Source organism: Lottia gigantea (assembly GCF_000327385.1).
Source record: "Lottia gigantea unplaced genomic scaffold LOTGIsca_96, whole genome shotgun sequence".
Classification (NCBI taxonomy): Eukaryota; Metazoa; Mollusca; class Gastropoda; family Lottiidae; genus Lottia; species Lottia gigantea.
Window position 1 is genome coordinate 608,119 of NW_008711113.1, and position 18,573 is coordinate 626,691.

An 18,573-nucleotide genomic window follows, 5' to 3' on the forward strand; every position below is an offset into this window, starting at 1 on the left:
AAATATAAAGTTAAATAGATATAAAAACCTTCATTAAAAGTGCAAAAAAAAAACAAACATAACAAATGCAAAAAATGTCTTTTTTCTCACCTTGATGCAGACTTTAAAAAAAAAGTCCTTTGAATACAACGTAGCACAAAAAATATTTCAAACAAGAAATGTAAACACTCCAAAACAAGTCTCAAAGTTTTCCAACCTACTTTAAGCACATCACAATAACCAAAAATAAAAATAATAAAATAAATCGGTAGAATTCTTGGTAATCGCCTAGAGTTCTTCTCAAAACAAACAGTAGCCAATAAAGTTATTTAGCTAGAAGCAATTGAGACGATATCCCACCGTTCACCTTGCAACATAAGGTAGTTTAATCAATGTATATAGCGAGCGGCTTCCAATTCCACGAGAACTTGGAATGGATTGGAATCGAAATGGTGTGTATTTGATTCAAGGTACTTAAGCCAAGGAGTATTTCACAGTCGATAATTCTAATGACCTATCGTCGTTAACCACGAACAAGTTGGTAGGCGATGTTTATTCATTTATATATTGCATTAAATAACTCCAGGGAGATGATATACCTTTACGTACTGAAATGAATAGGATAACAACCGATATTCAAACTAAAGCCATAATTTTATCCCAAGCATTATTCAGATTACAATGAAAAGTCGTATTCTAGTTATACTTTTATCATATTTTTTTTGTCAAATCGCATGCACAGTATATCACAATCAAAGTTGTTATTCTATCTATGTGTAATTTTATCACAGCCATTTTCCATATCACAAAGACAGTCTTAATTCTATCACAGCCAATCGTGATTCTATCATATATATTATTCATATCAAAAGGAAAGTTGTGATTTTATCGCAATCAGTTGTTGTATCACATGGAAAGTCGTTATTCTATCACAGCCGGTGTTCATAACAGAAAAAAAAATTCGATTACAACCGTTATATTTTCCACGGGGATAGCTATGATTCTATTGTAGTCAAAGACAGTAGTGATACTATCATAAACAGGATTCATATCACAAGGGCAGTCTTGATTCTAACACTACCGTTTTTCAGATAATAAGGAAAACCGGATTCTACCACAACCGTTATTCATATCAGAAAAAAAGATGTGACCAAACCCTACCTTCCCCGAAATTGTCGTGTTCAGTTGTCGGAACTTTTGACCACTTTCATATTTCGCACTCATACGCAAATGGTGATAGCTATGTTGCGATGGCCACTTTAGGAAGGACAACGATAATTTTGGGGGTCACAAACTTGCTTTTGAATAATGTAATTTGATGGGATATTAAATGTCAAGAGAGTTTATTTCAGACATTTTCACTCTCGCGGCCTTTCATAATATTGAATGTTAATTCTATGACACGACCTGTCGCGACTAGGTCTTGTTTTTTTAAAACCATTTTTTATGAATACTACTGAGAAATGTCTGGAACGAACAAATTTCAAATTTCCAACTGACAAATTAAATGATATAAATGGAGTAATACTTTCTAATTTTTGCTCAAGTTTGGTCGAATGGAAGCGTATACCGGAAATTAATGTGCAATAAGTATCTAGCCAGCAGCATTAGACATCGCCTTTTCCGATGTATACCTTTAACGTCCACTTCCAGTTGCAGACGTTGTCAATCCGAGGGAGTAGAACCTTTTTCAGTGTCATTCACTTGTGTCGATTTCTCCTTTGAGCGATAAAAGATGGCCACCCAAAAGTAATGCACAATAATGGACATATTGCCCGGACAGTATAGTATCTTACTCTTTTTCGATTTATAACTGACGAAGTTTCTTATACGTGAAAACCATGTAGCAGACAGGTCTCTGGTAGAATGTCTCATTTGAACGTATTTTTCCAATTTATCCCCAGAATGCTGCATCAGTGACATGGGAAGATTTAATAATCATCTCGACTTTTTCATCATGCCTATATTGAATGCCAGACTTTCAGGCTATCGACCACTGCGGCTCCAGTCCCCTTTAAAAAACGTGGTTTCGTTATACTAAGAAGTTAACCTAGTATGCAATGACACGTTCTGTTGAGATCTGATCTGGTTCATGTTCCACTGTTGTTTATTTTAGTACTGGTTTTGTAATACGATCCTGGCTGGCTTCATTGTGGTAATAACGAAATGAAATTTTACGTCGTTACTTACTGCAATAGAAAATGAAGACGTACAATGTCACGACAAGGCAGACATTTAATTTAATTTTTGTCTTCGTATCGACAGGGTCGGAGCATCTTCACAGTTTCAAGAAGGCGAACTCGCCTAATACCTTGACTACCAGAACCATCTTTTTGAATCACTGAAGTTTGTAAATGAAGCTAAGATGTTGGATTATACTTAAACAATAACACATAATGTTTACAGTATGTCTACGTGGTCTATGATTGTCTGTTTTCGCTCCTGTACAGAAAGGAGCATTTCATTTACCTGTACCCTTTGATCAAAAGCGTATTTGTTTCATCCCATTTCGATTTGATTAGGCCTGATACGTATTTTTTCCACAACCCAATCAAATCAGATTAAGCTATTCGACGTGTTTGTTTTAACTTTAACTCACATCGCTTAGCCTAATCCACCAACTCGACTTGCGAGGTGGTTTGATGGATTTGGTTTTGATAAGGCAAGGTGGTGGCTCGCGGAGAAGATGATAACATGCGAGTACAATGTTTCCTAATGACAGAGGCTATTTTCTAATCGGTTCTCTAATAGACATATTTGTTTCAACTCTCAAATGTGATTTGATTAAGAAAAAATCAGTGATTAGATATAATGAAATACGAATAGGTTGAAATAAATACCCTTATAGATCTGATCGTGGCAGAAAAAATATGAATATAATATAACATATAATTTGAATAAAAAATAACATTTCTGCTTCTATAGACTCTAGGTCTAGTGAAATTCGTCTATTTAAAAACCATCATTTGATGATTTATTCCATATCCTGTGATTACTTCGTTAACCAGCAGTGTTGGTGGTAAACAGACGATGTGATATAACATGATATATGTTATTACTCAATTGTTATTATCCATTGCTTTTAAATATGAATATTCAATGACGCACATAATGTCCTTGTTAAAAGCAGATTGTTTTTAGTTATATTGACTTTGTTTCCTGGAATTCCAAAGAACATGTTTCAATATTTGCTTAGTGCTTCAAATGAATAGTTGAAATTTACGCCCTACTTTTAAACACCTGTTTCGGCAAACAGACAACTCCTGTAATGTACAATGAAGATGGGCGAACTATTTTGATGAAATCAACACGCAGACTCCAACTTAGCCTTTATATGCTATTTGAGAAAATATTGTTTAGTGTATTTGATAATTTTAAGGGAATATGAAGGTCCACGTCGAATCATCAAATGTTGGATCGCTGTTAGCAGAATACTGCGTTTCAACCAGAAAGTGGTATATGAGTAAAAATCTGTAAGCTGTATGTAGGTTTCCTATAAGAGATAATAAAAATATCACATTTAATCCGTAAATCATGTGCATAATCAGTCGTCGATTAATCAATCGTCTTGCTTTCAAGTAAAGGAGATTTTATTTTGTTTCACGTCACGAAGAAGTCTTTATGACTTCCGATCTTCGATTTGTCCATTTTATGTAAGATTTCAATATTTCCATGAATCCATTAGCGAGATTTATGTTTAATCTATATTTAAGATAATTACAACTACAATTACAATCCCTCATTAAAGAAAAGTTGGTGGCACAAGAGTCGTCTGAAATGAAGAAGCACTATTCGGCACTAATGTTTACCATGTAGTCCGAGTTGTTCATCTTAATAAAACCTGCAGGCGTGAAGGAAACTCTGGAGGCGCCTGAAGAAACTCTTAAACGAGTTTGGCTTCTGAGCATGTAATAATCCTCTGGCGAAAGTTATTTTAGAATGTGAGAGACGCACAGTCTAGGGAAGCACCGTATTTTCCACCCGTAACTGAGTTCCCAAATAATAAGGAAATTTTAGTTCAGTTTAGTTTAGTTGAGTCATAAGACGTGTGTAATGATGAAGACTTGCATGGAAATTTAAGACAAAAGAAATATTTGTTAGGATTTATAGGAAGTCTGGTCTGCTTTTCTCCGACATTTATTTGAGGTTTGAGTTATGCCTCTTAAAAGAATCTTCCAATATAAGATCATTAAAAGGAGTCTTCTGAACCACTGTACTGAAATTGTCCTGATGAAACGGTGGCTTCACAACCACTTCACTTACAATGGCTTTTTTGAAATGTCCCCATTAACAACATTTTCAGACAAGGATAGTTTGATTGGTGAGGTAAGATGTGACTAGTCTATGAGTAATTGCACCGACAGTTATTGCCCTGTTGTCTGTGCTGTTACCGTTAAGACGCATAATCTCCAGAAGTCTTAAGAAGAACTAAATATCGGATATTCTGTACTCAATACACCGATATTATGATGATAACAAGATTTGAATTTCAAGCTACTTAATTTATCTGTAATGTTAAGTCTTGTTCAGTGATATGCTCCTGAATACCTCCAGATCCTAACCGGCGCCTCAAATGGTTAATTTTCATCCCAACTGTTTAAATGTATCATGTAAGATCTGGACAGTGTGGTCTTCAAATTAATACTTATAAAGAAATATCCTAATACTAATCAAAATTCACATTGAGGTATTAAGAGACATACAACATGGTAACAGATAAATTATTCACATTATGGTGATCTGAAGGATCAAAATTGTCAGTAAATTCAAATGAGTCTTACGTCCTACACTTCTGTACCTTATGAGTAATGCCATGCATTGAGGGAAAAACAGCAATAGCCTACTCTTTTTCGATTCTACCAGTCGAAGGATCACAGCCTGTAGCATAATGTTCGTCTGCTTAATGTCCCATCCGAACGATTGGACAATTTTACCACGTCACGCCCCTCCTCCGTCTTGCATCACTGACAAGGGGAAACCTGGTTGAAAAAGGTCAGTTAAAGGCTTAATGTATATCAAACGACACACATTTTATTAGCTTTCTAACATATTTATTTTTACATTATTTTAATTATCAAATCAATGGCTTTTAAGCTTATTTCTAATGTAACGTCATACCCTCGTGGATTGCGTTTCATTTCAAAACAATGTTATTGCAAGGTTTATAATTCCTCTTGATACCAGTACAAGTTTAAAGTATTATATAACTGATAATACAGAAGCCATTTTCTGTGATAATCTGTGCAATCCAAAACCAATGTCATTGTCTGTAGTGTTTTATAACATGTTCTTCATTTAGAGTACCACAAAAGGCTTTTACCGAAGTTTCCAATTTCAAATGGCAATGAAATAAAAGAATATATTTTAACAATACGTGACGAAATAAGATATCAAACGTGATGTTAAGTAATATCCGAATTACAAAATAAATTGGATAATTAAAAGAATTACATAGCAATTGTCGAGATCGTATCAGATTTCCAACTAATTTGAATTTGTCACTCACATGTCATTTTCCCAGATTAACATATAAATCTTCTCTATGCCGATATTAAAATATATTGGTCGCGTAACTGAATCGATTTTTTTTCCTGTCATTTCACTCATATTAAAAATTAAGAATCTACGAATTAAGGATTTATTTCAGAATCCATCTACTTCCATAAAAATATAATATGGTCTTATAACAAATAAATCCATACAAGGAAGACAATTCCATTAATCAAAATCTCGTCCAAAGTAGTAGTAGAAGACTCCTCCAAAAAGAAGTACCATCAGGTGTTTCGAAAAAAGTAAGCATGGTTTACTTCGCGCTCAACACCCACCACTACCACAATGGTAAAACTCATGAAATATAACTAGATCAATGCATGCCTGAACAAACAAAAGCTGTATTTGGAACAAACACAAGTTATTCCGAGAAATAACTACCTCCATCCAGGTTTTCTCAATCAGTGATGCAGGGTGAAAGGGCGTAAAAAGGTAAATAACGCGTCTAGTCGCTTGGATGGGACCATAAACCGAATACCTGAGTGCTACATACCTTCCGTGTTTGATGTCCCTTGACATTTGCAAAGAAAAGAGTAGGCTTATGCCATTTTTATTATAAAAAAAAATTCGAGTTAACCTTGGATGCATGTGAACAAATGAGAAATAATGCCACACCAAAGTGGCATTGAAAGATGAAAATAAGTACATTAAAAAAAATTACTCAGCACCGTAAGGATGAGGCTAATAGCTCATGCCAAATTTGACAAAAACTAAAAATTGAAATATGATCTTCGTTAATTATATCGCTTAATTGATGTTTACGGTAAACGTGATTATCGTTTGAAGTTTGAAAGCGTCACCGAGACACCAAGACATAACTTTACTTTAAAGACAATAGAATTTTATTCTCATAGAAAAAAATGATTTGGAAGAATAACCACTAACTAACTGCTGTACATGATACAACAAAAAGGAAAACCAATATGATTGACTAAATTGATTAGGAGAGATTATAGAGTGGAAATAAGGCAAAGATAATAATTTCCGCTAAATAAATAGATGGTCTAGTCTTCAATTATCCCTTTTTCACTTAATCATTGTTTTGAAACTAAGTACATATGTACTGTGGTTATCCGTTCATTTATTGCATCACATTTTAAATCATTCTTCAGTGATATGGAGTTCAGTACGATGACCAGTAAACATGTTGTATATAGTTTAAATTTATAAAGCATATCAGAGAAGTAATGCATAAGGCACAATCTAGGTTACCTGCAAGTTATTGCGAAATATAGGACAGAAATATTGCGTCAAAAATTGTACCGACTACATTGTTTACATGCAAAAAACATTTCGAACAACAGGGACAACAACTTGTGTTTGATATTTTGTTATATTTTCGACATGGTTTATCCTTTGGCTATAATAAACAATTTCAACAAAATTCGTCTAAATCTGTCGATGGACGAATGGACTTATTGACGACAATATATCCATATAAAATGATCACCATCCCGCACGATGACCATGGAACCATAGAAGCTAGGAATCTTCGTAATAAAAAACCACATAATCTTACGAGGAACTAATTTGATGTTGATGTGGCACGATTTCTGAGATTCTGCTCATGTTGTTGAATTAGATTAGTTTTCGATTAAATTTCACCTACAGCCCTCTAGTTTTACATTGCAAGGAACAACATAGCAACGTTCTATGGAAGTCGGGTTTTTCACGTAATTTGCAACGTGTTGTTTCTTCTAACAATTCAATATTTGATAATAATAAAAAATTTTGGAAATCTTTTTAAAGAAAACTTACGAATTTTTATTTTTATTAATTAATTTGGAATTTATTTATTTAAAAATAAATATTGATAAAGAAAATAATTTGTAATTCATTGAGCAAAAACGTGTTAGTTTTAAGCAATTTGATATAATGAATATTAGCAAATGTCGCAATATAAGGTGATGGTCGACAATGCAAAAAGCCCTAATGGAATTTAAATCGTTCTCTCGAGTCTTTATATTTAAAAAGTTATGTCACGTATCGCACTGACACTTGCACGATTTCTGTTTGACACATGTATGCGTGCAAATGATTACGATATTTTTGAACTATTGTGGGTGTGTACCATGTCACAGACCTACATTTGAATTGTTCAAAAATTAGGCACATTTTTTTATGTGCGTGTCATTCGCATTACCTATTAGTGGAAACTCTGCAAACTTGAGGAAACATTACCAACGCGTGAACTATGAGCAAGATTTAATTTGTGCGTTAACAAGTAGTGCCATTGCGTATCACTTTGTAACAATGTGGCCAATGTTTTGGTCGTGGATTGCGTATACAGTGCGTTAATTAAGTGTGTCCAGATCGCCGGGGAGATCGTTGAAGAGTCGGTGTGGCTTGAAACTGCGAATGAACGAGGCACGAAACCTAGTCCAGAATAGGGTTAAATTTTGGGAGTTTTCTGCCCGGTATGGCACTATTCATTGCATCGTATATCTTAATCGGAAACGTTCCTCGACTTAAGTAATACTAGATTAATAACAATTATGTTATACGTCCTTCTTTTCTGCTCCTGATATGGCCAATGCGGAACCTCAATACACAATAGCAGAATAGAGGCATTAGAAAATTTTTTCGAATTTCAATTAGCTTAGGAGCCCTGGATCATCACATACAGCTTGAGCAGCTGTTGCATGCGATCTTCGAGTTTTTGTCCTAGATGACTTTTTTGGTTAACATACAGTTCCTACGACCAAAGTAACTGATAGGCAAATCGAAACGAATGTACTATTCCAATATATGAAACGAATGTACTATTCCAATATATGATCAAAGAAGTCGACATGTCATGCAAATGCACTCCCGGAATTCCATGTCTATGACTTTTCATCGTGATGCATTGGAAGTTAATTATGTGTTAGATATGACCATCTCTATTTTTTCTTTCTTTGCAAGACGTATTTTAATATCTCAACAATCTAAAGCAATTAACTTTGTTGATAAAAAAATTGCCAGACAAAACTAATTTAAAATCTCTTTACATCACAATATATGCCGATAGGCAAATAACTAAACCATATTTTATTTACACATTACAAAACACTTTGTCAAAAGAAGCCTTATTACTTGTCATTTTATACCACAGATCGTGAGGAGACTTGTCACCTTAACACGTCTTTGAAAAGGCATCAATAAACAAACCATTTGGAAAAGCCAGCGATATTTTCCACGAAAAATGTTTTGGTTACGTGTCAAATATTGAGCAGACAGACTAAATGTGGTTTAATGAAGATCAATGGAAAGAAAAAAATGGTGGTCTGATAAATCTTCAATATAAGATTGACTTGAATGGCGATATTAAAATTCCGATCATGATCTCATCGACTCGAACAAATAACAAAAGATTTCAGCAGCCAGTCAAATAATCAATTACCTATTACTAATTTGGTAGGTAAATAGTTTGAAATAATTATTTAGTTTTAAATTTGAAATTTTCTTGTCGTGGTTGGCATGCAATTTGAAAACGGAATATCTTTTAGCCGTCTGGACGACATCTTCCAATTTTTCAATAAATCTCGGCGATATCGAGAATACATATTGTTTAGGAAAGTCAAATACATGTTATCAATTACCTCTTACTTATTTGATAGGTAACTAGTTTGAAATGGTTTGGTTGTAGAATTTAAAATTTTCCAAATGGGAAGGTGTGAACTCTCAAGCCGAAATTTCGCAAGGTAAGACACATCATGGAAACATATAATATGAACTTGAACTTCAAGGTATGATCGTTGTTATTCATTAAATAAAATCTTAAGCTAATCTAATATTATTATTGCCGATTTGAGTTCCTCAATGAAAGCTAACTGAGGCAAGAAAGTGGTCGAAAAGTCTATATAATTTGGACATCTTCAAAATAACATATGTCTTTTCCCATTGGACACAAATCTATGTTTTTTTCTATTATGATCAGCATACCATTTTTTATACGCCCACATGAATATGTGGTCGTATATTGTCGTCGCCCCTGTCCGTCGGTCCGTTTTGTTAAAAATAGTTTGTGAGCAGGATTGAAGCTACAGTTTTCAACCGATTCTGATAAAACTTGGTGTGATCATTGGAATTTATAAGATCTCGGACAACTTCTAACTTTATGCATTTTTGATGAACGGTTTTCAATAGCACAATATAAGCTACAGTTTTCAACGGATTCTGATGAAACTTGGTGTGATCATTGAAATTGATAAGATCTCGGACAAGTTCTAACTTGACGCATTTTCGATGAAATGTTTTTGAGTTAATGCCATTAACTAACGAAAAACGCGTCAAAATTTTTTTGTGAGCACAATAGAAGCTACGGTTTTCAACCGATTCTGATGAAACTTGGTGTGATCATTGGAATTGATAAGATCTCAGACATGTTCTAACAATATATATAGATATTTTTGATGAACATTATTTTGAGTTATTGCCCTTGACTTTGTAAACACGCGTCAAAAGTTGTTTTTTGCCCTTGATTAGAGCTGTGTGATTTAATTGTTTGTTGTATTTGGGTTATTGATATTGATTTTAAAAAAATTTGTAAAATAATTTCTTCAATATGAGGAAATTCGTACTTTAGTCACTAAAGACTGTTTTATTATTTCTGACAGCTGCCAGTGGGTGTATGTTACCTTGCAACGCAAGCTATCTTTACCAATAGTTTTGTTTCCTCGATTTACAGACACCAAGATTTCAAAGTATTGTCAGTAAACCTGCTCGATCACTTGCTTTGATTTTGTAATCTATATACTCTAGCCATCTGAAAAAAAGATTTTGTAAATTTTGTAATTTACTGAAACGCAGACTAGAGGAATCTGGGTGTTCCAAGAATAGAATAGAGCATCTGATTCAATGCCAACTAGCTGCTGTGTTCTTATCTCATTTGCTCAAAATGGCAGGTGACCAAGAAAGACGATATAGATATTTCAAGCAAGCTAATTCTATTCGAAAACCAAAAACATAACCATGTTATTGGATCCACAATTCTGACTAACACTAATTTATTTTATTGTCCACTTTCAGCGAGTCAATATATCAATTAACTTTTATTATTTACTTTCTATATTTGAACAGATCCTCAAAAATATGAACATTGAACATGCAGCGAACCTTTCTGGTTCTGGCACCAATTGATTATGTTTGGATCAGTACTGATCAGGTTTACTGGATCAAATCTGCATTAATCTTGCATGGTGCCGTCATCCCAGTACCGAGTAAATCTAATTGTTCGACACGCATGTCAGAAGGTTCTAATCGGAACCATAGACCGATTTATACTCGGTTAATTCTTGCATCCACTTACACGATGCAATGCACTTTTATGTCCTATGTTTCAGCTCGAGATCAAGTAAATTCCATCAGAAGTGTTATACTTATAAATCATATGCATTTATGAAATGTCGGTTGCAAACAAAGATAAAACCATCAATATTTGTAATGGTACTTGAATATCATATTTGTTTGACAACACGAATGAAAATAGACCTTGTAACTGCAATCCAATGAAATTGTGTTATGATAAGCGGTTTTATGGATACTTAACTTTTTTTTTCTAATGCCGATCAATTGTTGAAATATTTCTAACGTTAGATAAACATCGTTTTGAAGTGTCAAAAATGTTACAAGACAAATTATTAGGGTTTTTTTAGCTTTTATTATTGACAGAATAATAATATCATAACAATTATTACGTTATTGGTTAAAACCAGAGAAAAATATGATGTCAACTCTGTTTTGTAAACGATAAGTATTCACATTTTTTTTTTATATGACTACCATTAAAGAGCTAGTCGCTAAGTTTAAAGTAAACAAACCAAATACTGACGATGCGAACGTGAAAACGAAACCTGATATCCATAACAACATATTGGAGAAAAATTGATAGCAGCTAATGAATTTTTCACATTAGGAATAATATCAATTATAAGAGATTATTATGGTTATAACTATTTCATTATGAAAAGTGGCATCAGGTGTCCAGATGGGAAGTATATCCCACGAAAAGGAAATAAATACCATATATTCTGTCGAAATCGCAACATAAAAAATATTTGAAATATTACAAGGTTGGAAAATGTTGTAAATGAGAGTTCGATCACCGAAGGCACACTCTTCCATTGCCTGCCCCTAACATGGTAAAACTAAGATATTTGCTTTTTTAATGTCAATCTGAAGCAATATTATGATGTGTTAAATTGTTAAAGTTCTGTGGTCTTAGCAGCAATAACCGATGCAATAAAATCTAAATTATGACCGCATTTAAATTTGACTTCTTACCTCTTCGCGCGAAGAGATAAGAAAATATCTTGCAATTATATTGATAATAAAACCAAACGTGTTCTGGATGAGAGTCGTGGTGATGTCTTGGTTAAATAGACTTGTTTGATGGACTAGCTTGACTAGCACAAGCTTGGTTCATATGATGGCAGACAGTTCTAATTCAGGCCACAAGCTACAACAGGAATATCAAAAACAAACTGAACTTAACTTCACGTTTAAACCAATAACTCACTAGCAGTGGCGGCGAAGGGAAAAGAGGCATTCAATTTTGTTGCGAATTTACTTCGTGGAGAACCGTGTCCATGGGAGCTTTATGATTATGACGGCTCCAGAGAGCCACCGCATTTGAATCTCAACCTCGTCAGTAGTCTCCTCTATCAATCAAAATGTCCCTATTTGTACCCTAGTTTCCGAAGGTGACCATCGCATCAAGAACGTATCTTGACTTGAAGGTATTTTCGTACCTAATCGATTAGCAGGCGACAATCTCGTATCAGACGGCTTACTCATCAATGAAAAACAAAAGTCTCGCTACGAAAATAAGTCAATATCCCTTTTTGTTCATTGTTAAGTTTTGATAAGAATAATGAAGGAAATTCCAAGTAATGGTTGTATTTGTATAGCTTGAGAGATTGTTTTTAGTTTCTAAAAGGCTAAAGTATATATATTGCTATAATATTTTGCCCATATTGATGAGATTGTCCCCATAGTGATTTTACAGCCTCACGAATCTGAAGCTTTCCAGTCTACAAACTACACATAGCTTATGCAAACATTTCATTAAACGACATGGTGACATTCTGTAACGAAGGTATTTTCATTTATACAATCGCCTTAATCTTTAAAAAAATTTTACATGGTCGGCTTAGTGACGAAATATATCGAAATTTTACAAGGCAGAGCAGTCAAAAATTACAAGTTTGGACACAACTTGTTGACGAGACATCTTCATACATCTCAATCTGAAGCAGAAAGGTTTGACAGCAACTCAAGTGATGCGGAATTTCAAAAGACATAACATTAGAATTTCCACCCTATTAATCGTAATAGAATTTCCACTCTACTAAAGCGCTATTACATAAACTTCATAAGAGAAAAGGAAGTTAATTTTAGTGTCGTAAGTTTTCTTTAACAACCATAAATTTTGACAGTTAATTGGTGTTAAAATTACATTTTCTTGTATCAATCTCGTATAAAATGTTGTAAATGGCATGCATCTATCTTTTTCTCTAATATCTCGTGTATCTTTCACGCGTAGTCAATTCTGATTAATCAATTCAATCTGATTACTAAACTCGATATCTCGCTAGTAAATGAAATGCAAGTAATAAAACAAAGAGTGATGATATCTGCTATTTTGCATGTTAGTTATCAAATCATAAATTGTAAGAGGGCTGAATTACTGAATTGGAAATATCACAATGCTCAGGGATTGTCAAGATTTCTCATTAAAAGTTAAAATTGAACATTTGGATCTGAACCGGTACTTAAAGAAAGGCAGAGCTAATCGGGTTTTTTGTTTTATAGCAGATAAATGAAATGAATGGAGTTTTTCGTCCTACTTTTCTGCCTTACAGTAGTTAAACTGAATGTAGCTATATATGATAACTAATTAAGTCCAACACAAATAGGGTTATCTAGTCAATGTGAGATGGCCCACGCCAGCTTAAAGACAAAATCCTGGTGTGCGGTGGATTTCGATCCTTTGTCGTAACCTAGAATAATCCAACCACCAGAAATGCTGATATACGCATCACAAGCTTACTTAATCATCTGATAGCTCTGCAGGAACCCAGACTCAATAACAAAGAAAGACGATACCGTTAAAATCAGAATAAGTTGATCTTTAATAATTAATGTACTTTGAATTCCACTGAGTTTTTTTTTTGTTTTCTTATTACACAAATAACGTTTCAAATTTATAAAATAAAAATATTTGAAATGGTTTAAGGTCTGGTAGCTTTGAATCATAGGTTAATGTCTGAAAACAAAAACACTTAAAGAAGTTAACAGCAATAATATATACGATTTAAATCTGTTTTCGAAAATCTGTGAAGTGATTTTTAAGCAACGATTAACAACTGCCGAAATCTGGTACCATTTTCGCAATTGATTTGATTAACCCAAATTGCCACCCGTTGCAATCAGTTGCTTTTGTATTATTAAAGGGTAATCGTTAAATTTGGTTCATAGTCAGTGTTGACTTGAAAACAAAATTTGAAAGGACCTTAGGTGCCTTGTAGCAGTTTGGTAAAAATTCGTAAGAATGGTACATCGAAAATAATTTGAATCGAATCCACAACACCTAATCGCCTAGCTTGTTGGCAATCGAGTTGTTACTTTCCACGTATTTTTTATTCATGTATCAAAAGGAATATCTGGTTTCATTTCATAGACTCAAGTTGGAGTAATCCTGACAACATGTTTTCCAGAAAGTATTACATAACAGTCTTTGTAACATCATAGACGAAGATCAGATAATAAGAAACATTAGCCAGGTGTTATTTCATATCGTGTTTAATTTCCAGTTCCATTAGTGTTTTATCAAACTGTCCATTAATGTCCCATTACCTCTTATATTTCCTATTATAATATTGTGTCAGTGGTCTGTATACGACATTGACCATTTACATAAGTCTACATTCTTGTTATAAAACCCAAGAAAACAAAGTCATCTGTATGTAAAGAATATATTGATCTTGGAATATTCAAAGTGTACTTGAGAATCAACAAAGTCTTATCCATGTTGATTGAAACTGGAAACAAGTTGTGTACACATAAAGTCCACATAGATGTCGAAAAATTACAAAGACTACTAAGTAACAAAACCTCTTTACCTTTCGGGACTTTGGGTTCAGGTTGACCTTGTAACTGAGAGAATCTGGTTACAAGCAACTGGCTGTAGGCAACTTAAAGAAATCCAACAATCGACGGATTGAGTCGACCCGAACACAGCGAAAAAATCACAGTTATCACTAGTTTCGTCAGTCGTCACGTTCTATTTCAAGCAACTCAGTTTGACCTGACGGACCACTAACTGTTGAAATTAATCCACTAATTAACACTTAAGGTAGCAAACCATTATTATTCCAAACAGTAACTTAACGGTCCAGAACTTTTCTTTTTCGTGAATCTACATTCTGAATTGATTTAAGTGGTCTGAATCTACATAACGATGTAGATAAATTTAAAAATCCGAATGAATTGCATCACGTTTCGAAAGACAAATGAATATCATGACAAGTTTTTTTAATCACAATAACGTAAATCTACATTCTAGATCGGAATTTAATTTCACTGAATCTACATCGACGTAGAAAAATGTCATAATCCAAAGTAAAACATCGCCTATTGAAAGAAAATCATGAAAAGATTGTTTTAAAACTTAATAAAACTATGACGTAAATCTAAATTCTGAATTTATCTGAATCTACATTTTGATTTAAAAGATCAAACTGAAATAAAATACACATTGAAAATTTTAATATAAAAACTTTTCGCGAAATCGTTAAATGATCGACTTATCTCAATAACGTTTATCTACGCACATTCTAAATTCCGAATCAATTCAAATGCATGAATATACATTTGATGTAGACAAGTTTAGGAAATCAGAATGAAATGTATCACACGTTGAGAGAAAAACAAAGCCACAAACATATCTTACAATTTAAGTGTTCTCAATCTAAATTTGAAGTAGACAAATCTAAATAGTCAAAACGAAATATAATACTTGTTGAAAACCGACAAAAAAATACTTTCGTGACATTTTCTGACATGATGTAATCAAAGCATCAAGTTAACATCGCCATCGATGACAACAGAAATCTTAGAAAGGGGAGAAGCCTTTCTGATAAATACAGTGTTAAGCATTATTTACGTCCAGTAAATCGAGAAATCAGTAATCATCTTGCGGAGAATCTGTAGATAAATCGTGAAAGATGTATATTTATGATAAATAGAAATGTTTTGATCAAATAACGCCGTATTGCAAATAAATTTTGTAGGTTATCTGGTAAAACGGCCAAGCACTTAAATTTAAGGAACACTTCTTTTATTTATTTATATAATTTTTTTTTCTGTCCTGTTAGTAGTTTTGTTTTCAAGTCTGTAGAGATAAGTATGTCAAACTTTGAAATGTAAGAAATAAACGAGTGTAAAAACTTAGGTTCCTGTCTACCTGTTGTTCCTTGGCCAAACCTCTAGGCATTGATCTGTCCTGGATTATTCGTACAAATTTACATCTGCGTAAACGTGAAATATGAAGATAGGTAACTTTTTCAAGGTCACTGGAATTTCACATACCGACCGAGATTAGAACCTACGACCATCTTTTGTTCAGTGTAACCAAGCAAACAACGTCATGTGAACAGACATGGGACAATAAACCATTAATTTTTAAATTGATAAAACACCAGATGTTTTTGTATGCGAAATAAACGGAAATATACGAATTTTGAAGAATTTTTGAAAAAAAAAATTTTTTTATGGTGGTGCAGTACCATTTTTCAAAATGGCGGATAAAATTGACGTAAAAATGAAAAAATCTAAAATATTATGTCCTGATCACTGTAAACAGAGCTTGTATGGGGTCTACCATAAGGTTTTCGTGGTTGCCAGAGTCAAATATGAGCTCAAAATTTTTTTTCAATAATCCAAGGAGGCAGAAATCCAAGTAGGCGGCATAAATCCAAGATGGCGGCCAAAATTTGCGAGAAAATTAGAAATTCGATATATTGAGTCCCGATTTCTGTATACATAGCATGTATGATGTCTAACATGGGGTTTCCATGATGGCCAAAATCAAATATGGCCTCAAAAATTAATTTTGATAATCCAGGATGGCTGAAACCCAAGATGGCGGCCACACTATCATCAATTCCTACTAGTTTGGGAATGAATCAAGGATATGGCTTGTTTGGTGTCTAACACAACCATCTAATAATGAAATGCAGCCAAGAATCATTTCCCATTGATGATGTCATAGTATTGATGATGTCATGATATAACTGGTATCCATGGAGACGTTGCAGCCACCATTTTGAAAATCATTTGATTGTGCTATCTTTTTGGAAATTTTGAACTTAAACTGTACTTTTCGAGTGAGTATGACAGAGAGGAGGAGTAGTGATTTGAAGAAAACCTTTTTCGGGGAAACTTATAGAGAAGAGTCTCAATTTTTGATAAAATCCAAGCTTCAAAATGGTGTGCATGTCATTGGCAGAATGCTCTCACTGTGTAAAACTGTGCCTGGACGGAAAAACATTAGTAAAGAAGATGCAAGCTGTGTCGTCGCTGAGGAATTAAGGCAAGATTGGATCAGAAAAAATGTCTACCCAGCAGAAGAAAGGTCAGTCAGCCGAACTATTCTACGTGATTATATAATGTTCCGAGATTCCAAGGTCCAAATCAAATGAGTACGATGGGCAGCTGGCTAAGGAATACGGCGTGCGAATGACGATGGAAGACCAGGCATTCTGGTATGATAACTGCTACGGCGACTATGTAGCGACCTCAACAAGTATCATCCCGCGAAATTGGTCGAGGAATAAAAAGAGGGTGTTAGACCGTGAAGAAGCAATGAATATAAAACGATCCAAAATGAACGAAGCGGTTTCTGTTATATATTCATGTGACAATAGTGAAATTCTAATTCCTGATGATGATGTTGATGTTGATAACGATAATGACGACGACAGTGAGTATGAACATTACATGTCCGCATCAGATCTAAACAACAACTGTGATGAGTCTCATGTGACCCGATCTGTAGAAGAACCAAATAACAAAACCAAAAAACAGTTCCCATCAATTCAAATCAGATCCGGCCATAAAACAATTCACGAACCACTGATGCGCTGTCTCGTCCACTGTATCTCAAAGTATAAGGTCACTACTAATGACCTGATGGGAATCACTGTATCGATAGCCAACACGATATTTGATCAAAACTGGGAGTTGGCCGGACTTCTTGGCGACCGTGAAAATGGCAAAACGGTTAGCACTACTGAAGAAAGAAGAGCTGAAAAGAAAACGAAACGAAAAAATGCTGAAGGTTTTGGAGTCATGCAAGACACATGGAGGACCAGTAACACCGACAACGATTAACCTGCTTGACAGATTAACAGAGAGTCAACTCATCACCGAAATATGCTATATACGTCTTACAATCTGCCCAGATATACACCAAAAACGACAAATCAAATTACCAAATGGACATTTCAAATTTCAAACATTCTCCAAAGCAGAACTCAAGCAAACCATCATTACCGTTATCAAGCCCGGAAATAATGTTGTGGAGAATATTGATGAACTCGTTAAAGACGCTCTTAAATCTCATTAGTTTTGTGTTGATTGGCCTTATGGATATGAATATGAATATGAAGTGTATTGTATGTCTTGTATTAGATTTTCATTTTTACTGTTAATTTTGGTCGCCATCTTACATTTCTGCCATATTTGATTATTTGAATTTAATTTTCCCGCCAATTTTGATCACCATCTTGAATTTCTAATTTTACTGCCAATTTTGGCCGCCATTTTGGATTTCCACCATTTTGGATTATTGAAATAAAATTTTGAACTCATGGCGACCACGAAAACCCCATGTTAGACACCATGCAAGCTATGTATTCAGTGATCGGGACATACTATATACGATTTCTAATTTTCCCGCCAATTTTGGCCGCCATCTTGGAATTCCGCCATCTTGAAATTAATTTTTAAACTCATATTTGACTTTGGCGACCACGCAAACCCCATCTTAGACACCATATA

General features: G+C 34.1%; 1 protein-coding gene across 1 annotated transcript; it reads left to right on the plus strand.

The window, feature by feature from the left end:
• Positions 1-17,250: 17,250 nt before the first annotated feature.
• LOTGIDRAFT_170306 (hypothetical protein) lies at positions 17,251-17,904 on the plus strand (the record flags this gene model as incomplete). Its single annotated transcript, XM_009068937.1, has 1 exon — positions 17,251-17,904. One exon carries the CDS (start codon positions 17,251-17,253, stop codon positions 17,902-17,904), a length of 654 nt encoding a protein of 217 aa, XP_009067185.1.
• Between the last annotated feature and the right edge of the window lie 669 nt (positions 17,905-18,573).